The sequence below is a fragment of the Eleutherodactylus coqui genome, chromosome 2 (genome assembly GCF_035609145.1).
Source record: "Eleutherodactylus coqui strain aEleCoq1 chromosome 2, aEleCoq1.hap1, whole genome shotgun sequence".
Taxonomy (NCBI): Eukaryota; Metazoa; Chordata; class Amphibia; order Anura; family Eleutherodactylidae; genus Eleutherodactylus; species Eleutherodactylus coqui.
Window position 1 is genome coordinate 152,115,150 of NC_089838.1, and position 23,230 is coordinate 152,138,379.

The 23,230-nt window shown below is 43.1% G+C and overlaps 1 protein-coding gene across 2 annotated transcripts; it reads left to right on the forward strand.

Moving 5' to 3' along the window:
• IFRD1 (interferon related developmental regulator 1) lies at positions 1-22,794 on the forward strand. Of its 2 annotated transcripts, none has more exons than XM_066591777.1 (12): positions 1-182; positions 8,110-8,214; positions 8,291-8,372; positions 11,094-11,218; positions 11,307-11,464; positions 16,577-16,627; positions 17,394-17,557; positions 19,063-19,171; positions 20,541-20,675; positions 20,755-20,883; positions 21,414-21,509; positions 22,139-22,794. In XM_066591777.1, the coding sequence occupies exons 1-12, from the start codon at positions 146-148 to the stop codon at positions 22,226-22,228; spliced, it is 1,281 nt and encodes a 426-aa protein (XP_066447874.1). In that variant the 5' UTR covers positions 1-145; the 3' UTR covers positions 22,229-22,794. The 2 variants fall into 2 exon arrangements, with proteins under 2 accessions (XP_066447874.1, XP_066447875.1); XM_066591778.1 differs by lacking the exon at positions 1-182 and adding an exon at positions 3,398-3,490.
• The last annotated feature ends 436 nt before the right edge of the window (positions 22,795-23,230 follow it).

Genomic DNA, 23,230 nt, shown 5'->3' on the forward strand with positions numbered 1-23,230 from the left:
TTATTCCTGAGAGACGGTTTAGTAAAAAGTGCTCTAGCATCGGCTGATTTTTACTGAACTCTGCAAACTCACACCGAGGAACCACAAGTAACGACCGACGTGGTGAGCTAAAGCAGGGACGCGGACGGGGGACAGTGCCACAGACATGCCGAAATCTAAGAAGAGGAGCAACCGGCCCGCGGGTAAGCCGGGGTGTACGGGAGGCCTAGCGTGTGAGAGAAGAGCGCAGTGCATGCCGGATGTTGTGGTTCGTCAAGCAAGACTGCAGATTATGTGACGTAAATAATTAATCGGACCCGGACTACATTTCCCAGCGTACATTGCGCCTAGTAAAGCCGGTATTTACAGGTTTATGGGTGCTGCCTGATATGGCTGGGAGAGAAGTGTGTCACGTGTCCAGCTGTCCTGCCTGCGTCAGCAGTGCCCGGCACGGTGACGTCAGAGCCTCGGTCTGGCGCGGCGGCTATACGGCAATGTAGAGACTGTCTAGTTCAGACTAGGCAGCCACTTTACACCGCTGCTATGGCTGACATGCTGCTGGCCAATGACAGGGATCGCCTATGTAAAGGGACTTGTTCTGGCTTCAACCATTGATGACCCACCCAGCTGTCAATAGTGATTGAACGGTGATCTCCGGCCATCTGTCAGCGCCGCGGGGCCGGACGTCACGGGGGTCACAGCTTTACTCTCATAGAAATCTGTTTTATAATGCTGGTTCCCACGGGGCGGTTTCACTGCGGAAATTTTGTGGTTTTGCAGCAGCGAAAAACTGAGATTTCCACGGGATAAGCGCAGCTTCAAAACCCGCGGCACCTACCAGGGGCTTTGGCGCGGCTTTGCTGCATGCTTTTGCCTTGTGGCCGGCTCTCCCATAGAGCGGAGCTAGGCTGCCAAGCAAACAAAATTGACATGCTGCGTCCCGGGAATCCGCGCTGCAGCGCCGGCTTTGCCGCAACACATTGTCCGGCCCATGTGGACGAGATTTTTGACAAATCTCTTCCCCATGGCTGGCTAATCTCAGGATTAGCGACCGCAGTGAAATTCTGCAGGGAAATTCCGCGACAAATTTGCCCTGTGTGAACCCAGCCTTAGGCCTCATGTCCACGGGGAAAATCAGGCCCGCTCCGGATTCTCCATGGACAATCCGTAGCGGGTCCCTCCTGCCCCGCGGACATGAGGGATGAAAATAAGAATAAACTCACCTCTCGCCCGCTCCGGATCTTCCCTTCGTCGCGGCTTCATCTTCTCTCCGTCACGGCCGGATCTTTTTTGTTCGGCCCGGCAGATGCGCAGGGCACGTCGGTTGCGTGTTTCGCGCATGCGCCGGCCTGAAGAAAAAAGATCCGGCCGTGACGGAGAGAAGATGAAGCCGCGACGAAGGGAAGATCCGGAGGTGAGTAAATTCAGATTTTTGTCTCCCGCGGATCCGGACGGCTTCCATAGGCTTCAATAGAAGCCCACGGGAGCCGTCCCCGCGGGAGACCTGCACGAAAATGGAGCATGGTCCGAAATTTTTCATGCTCCCATTTTTTTTAAATCCCTTTTATTGGCCATCCGCGGGTATTTATCTACCCGCGGGTGATCAATGCATCCCTATGGGGTGCGGATCCGCTGCGGATTTAAAATAATCTTTTGGCCGTTGGCATGAGGCCTTGCACTTCCGACTGCAGCGAGGAGTCAGATGTGTGATGGAGGCATCATTCATACGTATGTCAGTGGGAGCGAAGCGAGTCGTCCATCAGGTGACCGCTGGTGATAATGGTTACAGCCTAGAGAACCCCATAAATGGGCGGCCCTGCAAGAACTAGCCACAGCATAATGGCGCTCTTACACAGGACGATTATGGTACAGATTCCCGCGGGGTGGTCATCCCACATAACTGCTCGCTGCCACTGGAGGTGGATCATACAGTCAGCTTCTGCATTCAGAGGCCTAAAGGAGGCGCCGTTCTGTGCAGTCGGTAACTTCTGAACGCCTGTCTGCTTACTGAATGGAGGCCGTTGGGGGGAGAATGCTCCCCGGCCCATTTCTTGTGCCCGCGCTGAGCGATCCTCCTGTGTAACAGCATCACTGGGACAAGTGTCGGCCGTCATTAGCGGACAGCTCGTCTCGTGTAAAGGGACAGTAAGGGCTAAGTATCTGATGGTCTGAATGCTGGGACCCCTGCTGATCCTGAGAATGGGGGTCCTGAACAGCACGGTGGTCACCCCTATAACATGCGGGCCCACAGCTGTTTGTTCCAGGTCATTCTGCGTTGCTGTCCTTGTGACCCCACATGATGCTAATCCCTAGTCTGTGCAGTAGGAGCCAGTTATTCCTGTGGGGCATTAAGGGTACGATCACATGTAGGGGATGTTCGTGCCGTAAAGATCCGTCCCAGATGTTGCAGATTTTCTATGTACTGCAGAACATTCCTAGTATATCTGCTGTGTATGTGAGTGGGCCGTCCTACTGAACTTCTTCTCTTAGGCCTCATGTCCACAAGCTGGTTGGATTCTGTGCGGGATTCCGCCCTGTCGGGGGCCAGTTAGCCCTGCTTACCTGTATTTCCCCGGCAGCGGCGCCCGCGCACATCTCTACACTTTCGGGTTCGCTGTACTATGGATGGTCTTCACGGCTCGCTGTTGGACATGCGCAGTGAAGTTTCTTTTTTTTTTTTTTTTAAACCTCTTGCTTTCTTGCAGATCTGCGGCCCGTCTGTAGTGTCACCTGCATCTGTGCCGCAGATCGGATGGCTTCCATTGTCTTCAATGGAACCTGTCAGTGCAGGATCCGCACGAAAGTGGAGCATGCTGCGATTTTTGTTTTCCGGACCAAAAGGCCTGCAAAAGAAATCTGCATGTTTAAATTAATTTCTGGACATCCATGCTTCCCTATGTGCGGCTTGATTTTCGGATCACCCGCACAGGTTCCGCAAATCAAACCCGCCTGTGGACATGAGGCCTTATCCACAGGATGGGAATAAGAATCATGGGAGTGCTAGGATCCCTAACAAAATCCACCATGTGTGAACGCACCCTAAAGAAGTTTTCCAAGAGTAGAGTATTGATTACTTGCCACCAATAGGCTGTCTGCAAAAGCCACTGTGTGCTGGTCCACCACAGCTCCATACAATGTGCTGTGGCCTGGAATGGTACTGCAGCTCTTCCTTCATTTGAATGGGACGGAGACTGCAGCTCGGATCAGGTCATGGTGAGGTGGTAATGGCTCCTGCGGTTTCTCCCTGTTGGTGTACTTGGCATGTACCTCTATTCTGATAACGGGTGTGACGCACTCTCCTGATGGCTCAAGTTTACCAGGGGTGAAGCCGCACTTGGGTTTTGCAAGTCAGCGGTCTATTTGCTAAGTCACGCTCCTTGCAGAGGGCTGTGAGATAGTAAAGAACAGCTGATGATGACTTGCACGTTCTTGGCATAAAGCCACTTGTGGAGTCATGATGTCTTAGGTAACAGCTGGAAGGCGAGACGGCTTGTGTGCGGCCAGAAGTGAGGTAAGGGGTTATGGATATTTAGTAAGCTGCTCCATAGAGGGGTGTATATAGTGGGGGGTCTCTAAGGTCAGTAAGCTTGGCGCAGCTTGCCCTTTGGACTTGTTCATACTGACATTACTGCTAATACTAAGTTTATGGTAATTTTGGCACTTCACTGGGGGCTGAATCACCAACATTGATGCAGCGCTAAACTGGTGTCCTAATCAGACCTTTTTTGAGACAAGCTGGTGAAGGTGTGAAGAATTAACCAGGAAATGCGGATTTATTTGTCAAAACTGACACTTTTGCGCAATGAATGTAAGGCGGCTTCACACGGGCAGATCTAACTGCGGATTCCGTTATCGGCGTCTGTGCGGACGATACACAGGCATTGAAAGCCATGAACCTTCGCCAGTTCTCTCAGACGTGCAGATAGGAATTGCAGATTCTGCAAGCAGAAGAAAAATCACAGCATGCTCTATATTAGTGTGGATTCCGCACGGACGGCCCCTATTGCAGCCAATGGATACGAGCGTTCCGTCGCCCATACGTAATTGGCATTGTGTTTGAGTGGTGGAAACACTACTTCATATGAACATAGATAAAGGAGTGATAAATCTATCTTCCACGTGTACGGATATGCTGTGCATACGTATACATCCACGCTAAAAAAACACACGTATCCGTGATTATTCACAATTACTTTCCGCAAATGATTGCAGGTCTTTTTCTGTGGGAATCCGACCCATTCGTGTGAGCCTGGCTTAAATCGAAGAGGATTTGTCCAGCATTAGAAAAAAATAGGGCCTGGATTTTAACTTTTTTTTTTAATCATTAAAAAACCCAATTCAAGTGTGTAAGATAATGTTGAGGGCAAACAGCTGGTGGGGGCATGCATGTCGCTGGTGTGTGATCACTTGTGGCATTGTAATGACTTGGGCTCAGACAGAGTTGCAATCTACAACCCATAGAAAAAAGCAGCGCTGGAACTCGAACTCAGAGAAACCTTTTTAATCAAATCTTTCAAATGAATGGAATCCGTACCTGCAATACCAAGCCGGGCCACTGCGCTATAGTTGGCGCTGTCTGCTGCTTGCAATTCCCATAGTGACAGTGGTGCTGGGGATCGGACGATTGGCAGGGATCCTGAACCGTCACTTCCACGCATCTAGTATTGACTTGTCCAGAGGATTTTGTCTATGGAGGTTTTACCAAACCCTTAGGCTGGATGCACACAGGGCGGATTTGCTGCAGAAATTCCGTTAGGAATTTCGCTGCGGCAAATCCGCCTGCGGCCGCTAATCCCTGATTGGCCAGCCATGTGGACGAAATTTCTCAGAAATCTCGTCCACACGGAACGGCAAATCCGTTGCGGCAAAGCGGCGCGGATTCGCCGGCCGCAGCATGTCCATTTTTTAAAAAAATTCCGCTGCGGCTTTGCTTCCCTCTATGGGAGCGCCGGCCGCAGCGGATAGGCGAGTGGCCAGGCTGCTTCAAAACCCATGGCTAAGTGCTGCGGGTTTTGAAACAGCGCTTTTCTGACGGAAATCTCACATTTTTTCGCTGCTGCCAAACTGAGATTTCCACGGGGTATCCGGCGTGTCAGAACCCAGCCTTATTCATCTGCCAGCTGTTCCTTCTACCCAGCCATTCACATGCACTCTGACAGCCTTGTGCAGTAAGCACCTGTGGTGGCTTATCTCCTCTGAACACAAAAAGCATTTATCATGTCTACTACCAGAGTTTCATGTGGCCGACACTTGTACCTGAATCGTACATCTGCTAATTTGTGATGTTTTCTTCTCTAAATTCATAGATTTACAAAAAGCCAACCTATCTTTCTAGATAATTCCCTAGTGCTCCGAGTGATGTCTGCTTCCGAATGTCTGCAGTGCTGTTATTGCATAAAGACTTTTTTTTTATAGCACCTTTTCCCCAAAAGTAAGCCCTAGCCAGAGTTTTCGGGGAAGCTTGAAATGGAAGCGTTACCCTGAAAATAAGTCCTAGTTAAAGTACATTTAAAAAAAAAAATTACCTAGTAGGCGCGGTGGAGGGCGTTCCCGCAGTCCTCGGCCGCTCATACAGCATCACTTACTGGTTACAGGATTCATAAATCCCTCCTCCAGGTAGCGATGGCTGTGATTGGTTATTGGACCACTGCTCAGTCAATCAATGCAGCGCACAATGAACCAATCACAGCCATTGCTTTCTGGAGGCGGGATTTATGAATCCTGTAATCAGGAAGTTATGTGCCATTGGCTGAGGACTGCGGGACTCTGGAGAGCAGCGGGAGGGATATTGACTACGCCTGGTAGATAAGTATAATAAGGCACCCCCCAAAAATAAGACCTAATGCCTCTTTGAGGCAAAAAGTAATACAACAGGGTCTTATTTTGGGGGAAACACGGTAGATGAACAATGTCAATAGTTTCCTTCAGGTTTCAGCAAGATCTAATTAAAAAGAAATGTCTCGTAGCTGTCACGGCTGATAAACGGAAGTGATGTGAACAGAGCCTAAAAATATACTGTACTGTCATCGCGCAATTAGCGACAGGCGGGGTCCAACGTCTAGGTTACACCAAGAATAGACATTACTGAAGAGCAAAAACCAGTTAAACCACTTCAGGAAAACTTCTCCCTGTTTAGCCAAGCTGAAACTTCCTTAAATGCCGCTAGAAAACATCCCAAAAAGTTTGTCCCGTCTGACTGCTGACTTGTCGCCCTGGACTTTGCACACCGTGGACATACTGCAACCTGATGGGGAAGGCTTCTATTGACAATTCATATTGCTGCGGAGAATGGCCTTGTGTTGTGTGCATTGCACCAGGTTTTAAAACTATTTTAGTTTTTGGTGTCTGGATAGGGGCGTGGCTTTGTCAAAAGGGGACGTGGCAAATGGGCATGTTCTAAATATCATCATGTGCCAAAATGTTGGTGCAATTTCTGGTGTCTGCAATAGCCGTTCCCCAGTGGTTTTAGGTTAGGCCCATATGATATGTTAAAGGGGTTTTCCAGGCATTTACTATCCTGCAGGTAGGTAGTCTAGAGTTGATGGGCTGGGGTTTGTTCTCAGGATCCCCACCGATCACCTGATCCTCTGGCCCGCTGTTGGTGCAGATGAGCGTGAAGTGTGACGCCTCTCTCACACAGGCGTCAGTATAAACACGCGTTTTACAGGGTTTTCAAACACTTTTCCAAAACACTTGACAGCTTTTAATGCTCCCCATCATTGCAGTGAGTGATGAGGTGTTAAAAATCACTGAAACCTACTAAAATAGAGCAGACAACGTTTGATAATCGGGAGTTTCTAACTCAAACTCTGTGAAAGCCCCATTAAAGTTAATGAAGGTGTTTACGGCATTTAGTGTGGCGTTTGAAACTCTATGCTAAACCTTGTAAACAGGCCTAGGAGAGCGGCCCGGTGGAAGGCTCTGCCCCATGGGATACTAGGCTGCACATCCTCTGTATGAAGTGCCTTGCCTCAAACATTACTGTCCTGCATGAGGACTTCTGCAGGGGTTCTCGGTGCTCTCCCTGTTTTGTTGTCCAGCTTGGTGTGGCTTGGAGTCGGCAGCACAAGCTACTAGTAAGAGGGAAGTGCCAGCGCTTGTTGACTCTGTGACTCCTGTTTGCTGCCATCTGCATCATGGAGATATTTGTCCTTGTCCCGGTGATTGTGTAGATACGTACATGTAGGTTGCTGTTTGCTCAGGGTCATACAAGGAGATAAGCAGAAAGGACTGATACGATTTTTCCTTTGAATCCAGGCCTAGTTTGGGCTTACATAAACCCCTGTACACAAGCTGCACACGTGCCGGCAACTTTAGGCATTAGTGACGTGTGAAGTCTTGCACTTTATTTTTAAGTGCTCTACATCTGCTTGAGACAGACTTTAACAGACATGAATTATAGGCATATACATTTCACAAATCGTTGTGCCTTGATGAAACGGTGCAGGGCTCAAGACAAATGACAGCGTGTCCTGTGTAATATATGGAAGCTGCCTAAAAAGCATAGAAATGCCAATTAACAGAGTTGGAGACGGCGATGATCGGTGGACGACTAAACGAGGCGCCATAATGCTGAACTTCGGAAGACAAGGCCAAGTTCACCTGACTGCTTCTCTTTTTTGACACGTTCCTTGATATCTGGTCACTTGATAAGTGATAAGACTTGAGACTTCCACATCTGTGGATATTTATTTTTCCGCTCCACGATTTGGCTAATATACTGTGTAAATAATTGATAAAGGGTTTATCCAGTCCGGTAACGTGTTGTGTAAAGCACACTGGCTCGCCCCGGCGCAGAACACTTCACCCCGCAATAATCAGTCCATTACTCTTACAAACTAATGAGGTTGGGGATCATTCCAGCCCGCCGCCTCCATTCACATTAAACAGGTAGTTCATAACCAAGCGACAGCCTGTTTACAGGGCTGATCCGTCATTCAGTGTTCTGCATGCATTTACACTGGACGACCATTATTCAAATTGCCATGGGGGTTTAGAACAACTCCTAACTATAATCCTCCCATGTAAAAGGGCCTTAAGTCTACAGTGGTGCATATAGGTGCTCTTACTACATGGATTTCCCTTGTAGTAACTCATGAGTGAAGTAGTTTATATAATGTGGTTTTTCAGGTGGCCGCCAGAAAGCCATCCAGCCGTTTAGTGATGATGATTCCTCCGTTGAAACCATGAGTCACTGCAGTAGCTTCAGCGACGCCGCCAGCTTTGCTGAGGATGGTAAGTACTTTACTTATAGCATTCCCATTCTTGCTGAGCTTTATGCCAGGACTTCATGTGTATTCTCCTCCGGCAGGAGCTGAGGTGGATGAAGAGGCCGCTCAGGAAGACTTTGAGTTCAAGTTAAAGGGCCTTATAGATCTTACAATGGACAAGAGGTATTATATACAATGTCAATGTTTGAAGGAAGGTTCACCATTTGTTGTCATTGGCTGCTATAGTTGGCACATGTCACAGGTGCGCATGATTAGGAAAGCATGGCTGCTTTCTTCTAGAAACGGCACCAGACCTCTCCATGGGCTTGTTCTTTGGCAAGGTGCTAAGGAGAGCTGCATGGTCATTGATGGTTTCCATCATTAATTGATCCATTTTTTTCAGATCAATAAAGGATGTCTAAAGGCCCATTTACACGTAACAATTGCTCAAAATTTGTTCAAACTACTGAAAATGAGCAATAATCGGTACATGTAAACGCAGGCATGGTGCAGTTTTCACTTGAACAATGCTTTTAAGGTGAACTTAAAATCCATTGTTTAGCTAGTGAGAAATAGTGTCTCTATAGACCGCACACTGGTATCTCCGGGGAGCCAGCAATAACCTTGTAATCTGCTGGCAGCTGTGAAAAGACCAATGCAGCAGTGTGCAACAGCTGGGTGTGTGATTACTCACACGCTGGGCTCTGCAAACAACTCCTGGATGCCCTTTTACATGCAAATGATGATAGTGTTAATGGCCTTTAACATTCCATGCAAATCTAAAAATCTGTCATTTGAAAGATACTTTACAGGTAAATGGGCCTCCACTGATGTGAACTGCAAACAGATCTGTCAACAGATGGTCTCCATTTGCATCAGTTTTCATTGGCATCAGATAAACATTTGTTCAGCTTTTAACAGATCCATTTAGTTTGAAATGTAGTTTGACAGAAAAACTCTAGATGGGGGACACTACCAAAAAATCTCTTGAATCCAGGGAGTCTGTGCGGTGGTACAGAATTGTGATTTTTCAACTGAGTTTTCAAGTTTTCTTGAAGTTGGTCTTTTAACATATTACATTTTAGAGCTACATAAAAATGTGAGCAGCATCCCAAGTTCCCGGCTGTATTAGTCCAGCAGGTCATAAGACTGCTGCTGTACAGTGTAAATCTCCCGGAGTGACCTGCTTGTTCAGCATCTGTGCAGAGTGCATTCTGGAAAGTGTAGTCTTTTCACCGGGCGCTGTGTAGTAATCTGCTGTAGAAAGTCATAGGGCTTCAGCGGCACTGAAGGGTTTTGTCAGGCTTATTACTGATACATTGTCATAGTTGGATATGCGGCTCTGACATATATTACAGCATATAACTCTGTGTGAGTGTATTTACAGCGAAGTGTTTTTGATTAAAAATTGAACCGCTTCTGAAAAATTGTAATCATCACGTGCGTCAAATGGTCGCAAGTGTTTCCCATAGACTTCAATAGGAAAAATGACATGTATTGCATGCAAGTGCCAAGTGATGACATTGGGGGTGGGAGAAGCATACCTGCAGTGATGAGGAGAGGGGTGGACATGGGTCTCCCATTCCCAGTGTCTTATCACCTGTCCTATGGATAGGTGATTAACCCCTTAATGCCACAGGGTGTAAGTGTACATCCTGGCAGCGGGCTACTTAACGCAACAGGATGTACATTTACGCCTTGTGGATAGCTCAAGATCAGAAGAGATCCCGTGCTATCTGGCAGCGGGAGCTGACTGTCACTGATAGCTGGCCTCCCGCTGCAACAGTGGGGGTGCAATGGGACAGTGATCCCCACAGTTAATCACTTACATGCCACAATCTATGTAGATCACGGCACGTGAAAGACTGAGGGATGGCGCTCCCTCTGTAATGTCTTCGAATCCCTGTAATGTAATCACTGAGGGCCGATGGGTTGCCATGGCAACAGGATGCTAGCTACAGGTGTCCTGCTTTGCCATTGCCTATGATCGCCATTACTAGTGATAAGGCATTGCAGAAGAGAAGTTTTCTAATGCCTCATTATAGCGATCATAGATTCTATTGTACAAGTCCCCTACAGAGACATAAAAAGTGTGTTTAAAAAAGATAAAAATGGTGTAAATGTAAAATAACCCCTTTTTGTGCTTTTTGCCCTATTAGTATAAGAAAAGTTAAAATCCCACATATTTGGCATCGTCATATTTGTAACGACTCACACAACAAATTGAACACGCTTTTTTATCCTGTGCGGCAAAAAGTGTTAGAAAAACCCTTAAAAAAACGGAGTCAAAATGCTTATATTTTGCCTCCCAAAAAACGCAATAAAAGTGATTTAAAAATCATGTACCCCAAAATGGTACCCATAAAAACTACAGCTCGTCTCGCAAAAAAACAAGCCCTTACAGAGCTCCATCCATGGAAAAATAAGTTATAGAACTTTAAATGCAGCATTTTAGGAAAAAATATAATTTCCAAAAAAAGGGTTTTATTGTGGAAAAGTTGAAAGCAATAAATAACTAAAAATTTTGTATTGTTGTACTGACCCGCAGAAAAATGTATAGTCATTTATGCAGCATGAATAACGCTGTAAAAAAAGCCCAAAAAGGCAGAATGTTTCTCTCCCTGTTATCATAAAAAAATTAATAAAGATTTTCCAATATAGTCTATGTACCCAAATATGGTACCAATAAAAACTACAGTTTGCCACCACGCAAAAAACAAGCCCTCATATGGCCGTGTCGACAGAAAAATAAAGTTATGGGTTTTGAAAAGTGGAGTTGAAAATCCCCCCAAAATTGCTGCCGCCGTATGCCCAAAATAGGCCACGTCCTTATTGGGTTAAAGGGATTGTATCAGAATTAACTTGTGTTTAACGTTTAACTTATTAGTTCTGTTTGGCCTACAGTGCGAAAACTAGGCAAGCTGCTCTGGAAGGCCTGAAGAATGGGTTGTCATCCAAGATACTATATGATTTCATCCTAGAAAGAAGGCTCACACTGACGGACAGCATTGAACGTTGCTTGAAAAAGGGTAAGTAATTTAGTTGTGTCTTATCCTTTGAGGATGTTTCCAGCGATGGCTTTTCTCTACCAATAACTAATTGCAAACCTTGATTTAGGTAAAGGTGAAGAGCAGCGTGTGGCCGCATCGCTAGCCTGCCTCCTGTGCTGTCAGCTGGGCTCTGGGATAGAAAGTGAAGAAGTCTTCAAAACCTTAGCGCCTGTCTTAAAGAACATCATTTCTGACAGGAGTGCAAGCATGCCAGCGCGTCAGGCTGTAAGTATCTCGCTCAGTCGCCCCTTGTAATTGGTGTAAAGGCATTGGTGTCTTGCAGACACATCCTGGCCGTGTCACAGATTTGTCAGTGCTTTGTCTGTAGAAATGAACTTGTATAACTTTCCAGTATTCAGTTCCTCATAATTTTAGACTTGCTTGCTATTGGGATATGAGAAAATTTTACTTTCAATCTTCTCTGCTGAGAAGAAGATACAGTTGTGTGTTCAATCCAGGCAGTCAGCGAAATAAATCACAATAGCTGCACAAAGCCCTGGTAATGTGCTACAGCGTATCAGAATGCAGTTCAGGCTGTTTAACTCTGAATCAAGGAATCCTGTGAATGTAAGTCATATGAAAGAGCAGTAGGTGCCCAAAAAAGTTGGCTCATAGATTGAATAATTTCCACCACCACCTTTAAATGCCTTCAAACACAGCATGCTTTAGGTATTTTTTTCCCTAGGTGAATTTCCATAGAATTAGCTATAGAAAATAAAAGAATGAAAAAGCATCTAAAGTGTGAATATAAAGCTATTCAAACATGTCTAAAATTAATTAGACTGTGACCACTGCAGCCAGTGATTGATTTCTGCAATCCTGTGATGTGTAAAGAGCACACATGAGTAGCGGGAGAGGCATGAGATCTGGGGCTGGAGGGGATGTGCAATGTAGACATTTGTATACTTTATCGCTTCAGAATTTTCAGTTCTAAAGGTAAATTAATCTTACATTTTTAGGCAGATCTATATTCACCGAGTGATAATTGTCAGAATGAAATGTTGAGATTGAGCAGGTAAATCTGTGACGACATGGCAATACCAGAATCAGAAGTGCAAGTTGTAAAGAGAACCATCCACGTTCCAGACTGCCATTAAAACTTTACCTGTTGTTCTTATTAACTAAAATATTCATCATAAACTCAAGATTTAAAATCAATACAAAAGTCTAATCGGGAATAATAGTTTCCTGAATATGGCCCAGTATATTGTATCCTGTCTATTAAATGCTGGAGTAGCCACCCTGTCAAAGAACTATTCCATTAGGGATCTCCTAATACAAATCTATTATACCCTAATCAGGGTCACATAATGCTATTATCTACGGACCAAAAAGCTGGGAATTCTTAAGATATATTGGAACAAAGCCATAAGGTCGTGTGAGGCAAAGATTTATGATCACCACCTATTCGTGATGCACCGAGCCACACTGGTACATCTGATAGACAAGCATCAAATGACAAATCTCCAGTGTGGTTCATCAGGGAGTATGTATGTAAAATAACCAGAACTGCACTAACCGAAATGTTCAACACAATGAGTAAATAAATATCGGATACGGTTATATATCCCAGATGACCCATACTAGTAATCTCAAGTGTGCAACATCAACAGCTTATAGATATTGCAGGTATAGAGAGATCAATACTATTAGTCCTATTCTGCTATCCTGACAATCTCAATACACCACATTAGCAGCTCATCGGTATCAGATATAAATACAGCTACATGGCCCATTCTGCTAATGATGCAGCTTGTTAAAGGTGGACATTGTACCATATTAGGGAAAGTGTAGTATTCCTATCCCTTATTGTTTCTTGCCTCAAGTTGACTTTTTTAAATTAAATCTTGATTGTTTATGATGAATATTTTAGCTAATAAAGGTTATCTGGTTATTAACACTATACAAGAGCTACTGGGGGTCAGAGCTTGGCAAGTGTAGCGCTACACAGGATGGCAGTTTTGGCATAAGGCAGTGAAGGGAGAGTATGAATAGTTGATTCAATGGAGTTAGGGGTGCTTTTATACAGAATAATTCTCCAGCCAGAATCTGAACGCTTATCTTTCGGTGTAAATGCATGCACCAACTGTATGACAAGTCTTTCACTTCTCGTTCAGTTTCTGCATGCACAAAACTGAACAAACCTATCATTCTGTGAAAACAAGCAGTCATTCACTTATGTACTACGGCTGCCTGCTTACTGGGAATGGAGGCGGGTGGTAATGATTCTTGCGCCTCTCCACATCTAGTAGTCAGTGATGCTCATTCCTGTAAAGGCACAAACTATTATTGCCGGGATGACCTGTCGGGCAGTTGTTGTATCCTTTAACACTTCTACATGGAAGCGGAAAACTAAAAAAGGGGATACGCTTTTGTGTGTCAAGCCTCACAAACTGCTCTCTTCATAATATCGTTCCCAGCTCCCTCCTGCTTAAAAACCACTTCTACACGTGATGAATAACACGTGGATACAAGGATACACATGTCAAAACAAAAACTCATAATAAAGAATATTACTGCAATAAATGTAAAGTAAATCAGAGCGATGATTCAGGATGGCGGCTATCTGAAACCATAATCCAAAAAGCTTCTGCATTCCTCAAATTTTCCTCCTATTTTCACCCCTGCAAGGCTTGTTAACCCTCCCCAGGCTCTGCAATGTGTCTTTTTTAAGGTCTTATGGTTAACCACACATATTGTAAACCACACGAAGAACAATAAATGACATCAACCACGTGATGAATCAATTAATGAAAGACAAGATTTTAAAGTCCCTTTTAGTTACAGTATACCAATATTCTCTTGCTAGTCAACATGTGTTTGCCACGTCTGTATGAGCCCTTGATGATCAGCCATGTGGTCACATCACATTTTGTGTTTATTACCAAAGTAGAAAGAACATTCCCTATGGTCATACCTCTCTGCACAGAAAAACTACAGCCCGATTGTAATGTAGTCTTTAATTTATCACTTTGGAAATTACTTTATTATAATCCGCGGGAATATCACCTCCACATGATCCGTTCTTTTTAGATAGCGGTACGTGGCATTTTCTGTAATTTTTTTGATGCAACTTGTTCAACTTGTAGATGAAAATATTGGCTCTTCCATAATCGTCTAGTATATTGACATTCCTGTATATAGTCTGTAACATCTGTACATAAGCTGCTGGCATGTGTAAATGACCCCACAGGCAAGTTCTTGACAACATGTGCAGGATGACTGTCTGCATGTAACAATGAATTACTACAGGGTTTCCCCCCAAAATAACGTACCCCTAAAATAAGCCTTACCCTGATTTTCGGGTAATCCAGTTACCAGCTAGCAATCTTCTGTCAATGGCTGAGGACTGAAACGAGCACCAGAAGTCCGGCGACCAGTGGGAGGGACCTGGACGGCGCCTGCTAGGCAAGTAGGATAAGGCATTCCCTGGAAATAAGACCGTTTTTTTTTAAGGGTAAAATTTAATATAAGACAGGGTCTTATTTTTAGGGGAACACAGAAGTAACTGGTTTCCTGTATAATTTGCTAGAAATTTTAACTGATTGCCCACAAGTAGTCAAGAAGAGGAATATCCTCTGCTGACACATGCGTAAAGTGAAGATTCATATTGTTGCTGTTCAGGTGGGAGACTAAATTCGGCATGGCAGACAGACCCCCTCACACCCCTACTGGTAAAATACATGATCAAATATATAAAAAAAGAATATTCTATAACAAGAAAGTAACAGATATAAGGTATTCTTTCAACTCATGAAAAAGTGGAATACTTATTCAAACAATGACAGGGCAGACAATGTTCTGTCTAAGGTATTGACATGTACAGCACTGAAATATCGCAAGTGACCCACACATAACCAGCTTCATTCCAGGTTTGGGGCCTGGAGAGGGTTAACAAGTCTTGCAGAGGTGGAGATTGGGAGGCAAAATTGAGGAATAAAGGAACCTTTTGGATTATGAAAGGCATAAATGTTCTCCTTATGTTTCTGCTTCCATGGAGATGTTTTTAAGGATGCTACAATAATGGTCCTGTTTAATTATAAAGGGGAGCTGGTAGAAATTTTGTTTTGTAATTAAATGGGTTGTCATTGAAGAATACCATTACCCTCAGGAAAAGTGATCAAGAGTTGATTGGCTGGGGTCCGTCGCTCGGGACCCTGATCGATCAGATGATTGTGCGCTTGCTGACTGCGCTGCAATTACAGTGGTTGGAGCGGAAGCAACGGGAAGTCTCTGCTGCAACCTCTGAAGTGGCCGGCGCTCGTTTTGTGTTTAAAAAAAACAAAAAAAAAAATCTTCGTGATACATAACACTATTTCTGGCCATTATTAATTTATGGAAATTTTCTCTCTAATTCTGCATTTTCTCTAAGGTGGTGGGTGGAGACTAGCTGCTGTCATCTACCTCACTATGCACTTGGAAAGTTGGATATTATCTGTAGCACTCTCTCATAAGTACCGCATCATGGGGGACATTATACAGCCGTACTGAGCAGTTGGGGTTTGATTTGGGCAGCTGTGAGACAGTAATTCACTGCTTAAATGTCTGTTACTAGAGACAGAATTACATAACCGGCAGTGGGCAGGTCCCCAGAGACCGGCACTTGAGTGCTTTTTCACCACTATAATGTGATAAACTAGTAAAAGCGGAAATCCTTTTTAGCTAGATATCATATTAATACAAGTTATTTGAATAGTCAGTGACCATTGAACTTGGATTTAGTGGTAGCTTGATTTGTGCAATGGTTTTAAGTGGAGTGCTCGCTTCTGATGGTGTCCGTATGCAAGAAAGCAATGGTTTACAGAAGGGTTTAGAAAGATGACCTGTTTTGGAAGATATATTATAAGAAATGTGGTTTAGCAGCAGTGAAAACTGAAGATGGCTGCTTACGGCCGCTCACACTGGATGCTTTCTACAGCAATTAGCACTGCGTCTCGAACGCCGCTGTACATTGATTTCAATGGGGCCTCAGACTAGCTCGTAAACCCGTCATTTCCAACGCCAAGGTTTTCAAGCTGTCCTGTTTTCGTGTGTGTCAGCGCTTTTTAAAGCACCTAATCACCCATCATAGTGATGAGGTGCACTAAAACTCTAACATGCGCTCAAAATTGCAGTAAAATGCAGCGGTTCACATGCAGCATTTTCTGAATGTATGTGTGAGAGCAACCCAAGACGTTTTCTGCATTGGTGTATTTGGCTTTTTGCGCCGTTCACAATAGCTTACCTATCATAGTTCTATACAACATGTTCAACCTCTAAATCTATTATATTTGATGTTATATTTAAATTCTGCTTCCATTGTAAATGTTGACCTGTAATGTATTTGATTGCTTTTAGTGCGCAAGTTATTTGGGCCTCTGCTGTTTCATCGCTACAGATGACATCGAGGTAAGGCTGCATTTTTAAATACCTGCTGTACTACACTTTATATTCAAAGTTAATCTTAAAGGGGTTGTCCAAAAATTAAAAAAATGGGCTCAGTCACACTCACCCTTATGTGTACTCCATGTCTAGCACAGGAGCCCTGGTCCCCACTACTCTGGGCTTGGAAGAAGCTGTGATGGCCGTGTGCTATTCATTGTACACAACCACTTGGCCAGTAGTGATACTGCCAGGAATGGCACGTGACTAGGGATGAGCGAGTATACTCGCTAAAGCACTACTCGCTCGAGTAATGTGCTTTAGATGAGTGTCTCCCTGCTCGTCCCTGAAGATTCGGGAGCCGCCGCAGCTGACAGGTGAGTCGCGGCGGGGAGCAGGGGAGAGCGGGCGGGAGAGAGAGATCTCCCCTCCGTCCCTCCCCGCTCTCCCCTGCAGCTCCCCGCCCCGCGGCGGCCCCCGAATCTTCAGGGACGAGCAGGGAGATACTCGTCTAAAGCACATTACTCGAACGAGTAGTGCTTTAGCGAGTAGACTCGCTCATCCCTACACGTGACTGCTGAAGCCAGCGATTGGCTGAATAGTCATGTGTACAATGAACAGCACTTGACCGTTGCAGCTTCCTGAACCAAACCAGTGGGAATATGTGGGTACGAGAGATTAATCTATGGGAGAGATTATCTTATAGTTTTCTTCAGCCAGTTTCACCTCCATAATTTTTTTCGTACAGCCAGAAAACCCCCTTTTTAAAGTCCTAATAAAATTAATCTTGTAGGATTTGTACATGACAATGGAGTGTATGGAAAATGTCTTCACCAAGCAGTATCGTTCAGAAGGTGGAACAGATAATGCTTCAGCGCTTCACATCCAGGCTTTACAATCATGGGCTCTCCTGCTGACCATATGCCATAGCAGCGAAGTGAAGAAAAAAATTGACATGTAAGTAAACTTTACAACATCCATGGGTGTCTGGGCATACTCTCCTTAACCCTTAATTACTGTCCTGATGTCTGACACGTGCCAATACCTAGGCTTTAAGGGGATTACTGGGAGTTTGATAACCTGTCCAGTAGCCTGCGGTGTCGGTGACCTTTTTTTGTCTGAATGGAAGGCACATTTCAGGTTTTATGTAAGAGTATGCTGATTTCAAAAATCAAGACGAAAAAATTCTCCGAAAACTGGAACACCTCCCTATTTACACTTAAGAAACTGAAAAATCATATTTGTAGCAATTTTCATATCTTTGTTTATTTTATGCCCCCCCCCCCCAAAAAAAACCTGTTTATTATTAAAACCAAAATACATGAAATATCATAACCATATTTGTTTATATTTCTGTACGAACAGTACAAACAAAAACATTGCAATCTTAACCATAGTCATATGCTCATTAGCCTACTCAATTTACTCATACACTATTTAGGAGAAGGATAGTTGAAGCCTTTTTTGTATCTGTACATGGCAGTGAATTTTTCCGTGTTTTTTCCGGTCATTTAGGGAGGTATTCTGGTTTTCGGAGACTTTTTTTTTTTGTCTTGATTTTTGAAATCCACATACTCGATTACATAAAACTTGAAATGTGCCTTTCATTCAGACAAAAAAGGTCTACCACACTACAGGCTACTGTCCATTGTATAGGTCCTCACTATCCAGATAGGTGGGTTCAAATTCCTCAGGTGAATGGGATTGACCTTGCAGGGCCATATCAGTCATATAATAGATGACACTGGACTAGCTCCATTGACTTCATGGGGATTGTTGTGGTGTCTGGTTTAACAGAATTTGCATGCACTACTACCACCCATCAAATCTGATGCATCAAACCAAGCCCTTCACAGATATAGACTAAAAGATAACTTTTAATTATATTCTTTAAAACAACATTTATGGGCCGACAATCAGACTAAACATAAAAGACAAGGGATATAGTAATATGTAATTCAGAAGTTCCTCATAAAATCTGATGCATCAAGGTGCATTTAGACTCAAAACAGATGGCTTTTAAGCAATCATTTTTGCAGAAACTACTACTTGGTACTAATGCCTATTAGTAGCCTGTGAGCCACTGGTAGCTGTAGTCAGAGAACAGACCACCTGCTGTTCTCAATACATTCCTTTTGTTCTGCCACAGGACTGACAGCTGAGACAAGGTTATCAGCGCTCCCCGGGCAGAACACAGCGTGCGGTCTGTCTTATCGACTGTTCTCTTAAATGATGGATTTCATGCCGAACTGAAATCCATTGTTCAGTAGAAAAGTGAAAGATGGGCACATTTACACCCAATGATTACTCAGAAGATGGCTTTTGAGTGATAATCATTGTCTAAATAAGCTTTTACACAGCGTCTATCTAATGCTCTGTTGACATCTGTGTCAATGTGATAGCTCCAGCATGTTCCAGAACTATACATGCAAATTGAAGGTTTTATTGTTTTTTGTTCATAGACATCTACATAAACTTCCACGCCTCTTGTCCTGTGACAATGTTAACTTGAGGATTGCGGCTGGGGAGACGCTGGCTCTCTTGTTTGAGCTAGCCCGAGAAGCGGATGCTGTAAGTACAGAAATGTTCTATTGCATCTCTAACTCCTTTTAAACTGAAATGCTCATGTTTCCGAATAGTAAATGAGCTCCGGTGTAGACAGCTTTAAGCCCTTAGTGTTGTGGAAAGTAGCATGCAATTGGAAAGTAACGACTTGTATACAATGCATTTATATGCAGACATTCTTTCTGAGTTTATGTAGTGAGAGGTTGCATTAAGCTTTATGGCAGAATCTTGCCATCTAGCTAGTTTTTATGGCGTTGGTGATTCCTGTTTTTGGAGTTCAGTATTGTATACTTCATTTATAGAACCATTATACTTTATATGGTTTAAGGTTTTTTTATTTCTATTTGTGGACCGTTTGTGCTAGGACTGGTTTTCTAACAGGTCTTGAATAAGAGGAGGAATGCCAGATGAGCTCCATTATAAGCATATCAGCGTTAACAAAGTTGGACGGCACTTCTGGGAGAAACAAAATACAAAGACCTATGGTCATGCAGTGCTTTTTATCCAGCTGTGGAAGAGGGTGGGCATAGGACATGTATTTAATAAGGGTTGTTGCACCAATTAGTGTTGCAGAACCTGTTATAGTTTAATGGTTCGTTTACTGAAATGGAAATACTGGAGAATGTCTCCTGGGCCAACCTATGGTAAATGGAGGATTGGGAGGAGGCTTTTATCGAGCACATGACTTGGCAAACAAGTTACAAAAGTTGCACAGTTTTTTTTTTGTTTTGTTTTTTTTTAAACGATCGGTAAGTAACTTCAGACATCAAAGATCACATTGGTGGCTCAGTATGTTCTAAGTATCCCTTAAATTGGTATACTTCAAAATGTGGACTTTGCAAAGTTCTCTTTTTTTATTTTAAATGTCAGTTGAAAAAAGTGCACGTTTGAATATCTAGGATAAACCCTTTTTAAACATTTTTTTTTTTAACATGGGAAGAGTGATGAGCTATAGCCTTTGTTGCTTCACTGCTCCAGTCCCCCATGGCTTTGCTTTCATGCTTGCAGTGAGGTTTGTGTACCTCCTGTGGCTGCTGCAGCCAACCTCTGGCCTCGGCTGTGTACGGCACAAGGCTGCTGAGGCCAGGGATTGGTTGCAGGGGGCATAACACTGCTGCAGCCTTGTCAACGAAGCCTTGCAGGGAGAACTGGGACAGTAAGGGATCAAATGGGGAGTATAGTTTGTCGCGCTTCCTATAAATATACAGAATAGGTATACTGATAGGTACCCACATGTAGAATTTAGGCTAACTACTTCAAATGTACTTTTTTTTTCATTTTTTTCCCCTTGGTTTGTATTTTTGTTGCCATAATATTGATATATGAAGCTTGGTAAACTGTACTGCAACGGATTCAACATTGTTTTTACTTTCAGGATTTTTATTATGAAGATCTTGAACCTTTAACTGAAACTTTGAAAGGTTTAGCCACTGACTGCAATAAGCACAGAGCCAAAGTAGATAGAAGGAAACAGCGGTCAGTTTTTCGAGATGTCCTAAGAGCTGTGGAGGTATGTAGCTAAGTAAATCAGTAAACATGGAAGCCATTCTCTTGTGCAACGGTCATAATTTCTGTTATCTTGTACATAGGATGGAGAATTCCAGTCAGAGGTGATTCGATTTGGGAGAGAACGTATGCACATTGACTGCTGGGTAAAGAGATTAACATATGGGGTATTCAAGGAACTCTTTGGCTCTGGGATGCAGTTTCATCTTATGGTGAGTTTAAGAGATGTGATATTACTTTCCTTTTTAATTGACTAAGATTTTTGAACATCTGTATTAACCTGTAGACTGCTAGAAATGCGGAGGATGCCATTTTAGAACATCGTAGTGTGATGAGTTTTTTTATATTCACTCGCACTACTGATTTCTATTTGTTATAAGTTATAAGCGAAGTGAAGTGGGGCTGATCCCATCGTTACGACCTACCTATGGACAGATTTGATCACTGGGTCAGCTATTGTAAATGTCCATTGTTACTGATTGAAGTCCAGGGCTGCCTATTGGTTGTAGGGGACGTGAGAAGCATTTAGTAAGGGTTATGCAGGTCAGTCTGAAAATGATACTGAAGGAATCCATATGAACAACCATTCATTGCTATTCTAATCTGGCACTTCAGAAATTTAGATGCTGGTTCTTATACTAACTTAGTACACTTTTATAATCAAAACGGAGTTTTCTTCTAAATTGCTTTTTATATTTATGGTCTTTCTAAAATGTAATATGCTGTTATTTTTCATATGTAGACAAATGGATTTCTACGTAGTATATTTGAGCTCGGACCCCCGTTGCTCCTGGATGCAGCTACTATTAAAGCAATGAAGGTTTCTCGTGATGAAAGGGTAAGTTGCAGAGGTCCTTGTGCTAACATAGCATGGTGTTAGTCATTACATGTGTGCATTCTAGGTACTGTGTTTCGGGTAAAACAGATCTTTGTAACATAGTTGCAGTTTCACAAAGAATGTTCCTGGTGTTTTTACACTCCATAAGGTGTGACTAGGGCATGATCTGGATTGTGGATCTCACATTAATAGGACAATTGAATTACTGAAGAAAGTTTGCTGTAAGCAAGAGTCCTTTTTGTTTAGACTGAGGCAAGTTTTGAAGTGAAGGCTGCCCTGTTGCATATAGGGTGGCCTTCACATTGCATCTATGCCTTCCTCCCAGCTCTCCATCTCAGGATTCCTTCTCACATGCCAAAAACCGGATTGAGATGTAGACCCCTTTGGGCTATTTGACAAGGTTTCTGCTTTTTAGAAGGATAGAAAAGTACGGTCAACCATGCTTTTCTCTTCTAAAACACAAGAAATGGCCTGTTTCGCTTAGTAAAGCATATGGTTCCATCTCAGCATGTGGGATAGACGTAAATTCACAATCTGAAAGTAGCCATATATGAAATAAACATTTGTAGTTGGAGGCCTCTTAAGTGTATTGCGCAAGTTGTAATTCTTTGAAGTTTTTTTCATTTCAGCACATGAACAACTCGGCTGCATTCAAAGCTCGTACAAAGGCTAGAAGCAAACTGCGTGACAAGAGAGCAGATGTTGGAGAGTTCTTCTAAATATTCAGGATGGGATCCAACCTTGAAATGTGAAGAGTCAGCAAATGAAAAGAACAATTCCTGAGGATGAGTTGGCTTGTTGTCACCAGCTGAAAAAATAAAAATTTATTTTAGTCTTTGCAGTGTTTGTATATTTCTTGAGTTTATAATATTTTATCAGTATGTAAAACTTGTATATTGCTTATTTGTCAAGTCTTTGTGATGCACTTTTCCTGTACAGCACAACATACATTTTGGTGTTTTCTAAGCTTTGTGTGTATAGTATTTTGATTTACTTCCTCACTGTGCCCTTAACCTATGGAATGATAGACTTACACAATTCACAATCAGTATTTCACCTTTTGGGTTTTTATGCAAATATTTATATTAACAAAATATTTAATGTATATTTACACATAATGGAGTGTTGCATGATTTCATTCAAAATACCGATGTAATATTGGAAGTGGATATAGTAAATTACCGTAACTCTAAGGAGGTGTTAGAATAAATTTTCCACTAAGATACATTAATGTGTATGGGCAATCTGAAATGTCATGACTTAATAAAGTTTCCCAATGCTTTTACTAGTGTTTCATCTGCCCATTTTTCTTTTTACAATATTTTTAGGTTGGTATAATGTCTGTCTTCCTTTGCAAGGAAATGTCATACCCTCCCCTGCATCATTGCGGTGTCTCAGGTCTCACATGGCTCCATCCTGGGTAAAGTTTAATAGGTCAGTTTTTTTTCTAACCATAACTAGAATAAAAATAGGTTTAAATGGCTTACATTGTGAAGCTGTCATCAATGGCAAGTGAATCTCCTGCTTCAGAAAAAATGACAGCTTGTCTCATAAAAGGCAAACAAAAGATCACTATTGTCTGCACCCCAAAATGATACTGATGAAAACATCAGCTTATCCCACAAAAAAGTCCCCACACTGCATCATAGGTGTAAAGATGAAAAAGTTTTGGTTCTCTAAATATGGCAATAAAAAATTTACCCAATAAAAAGGACGCATAC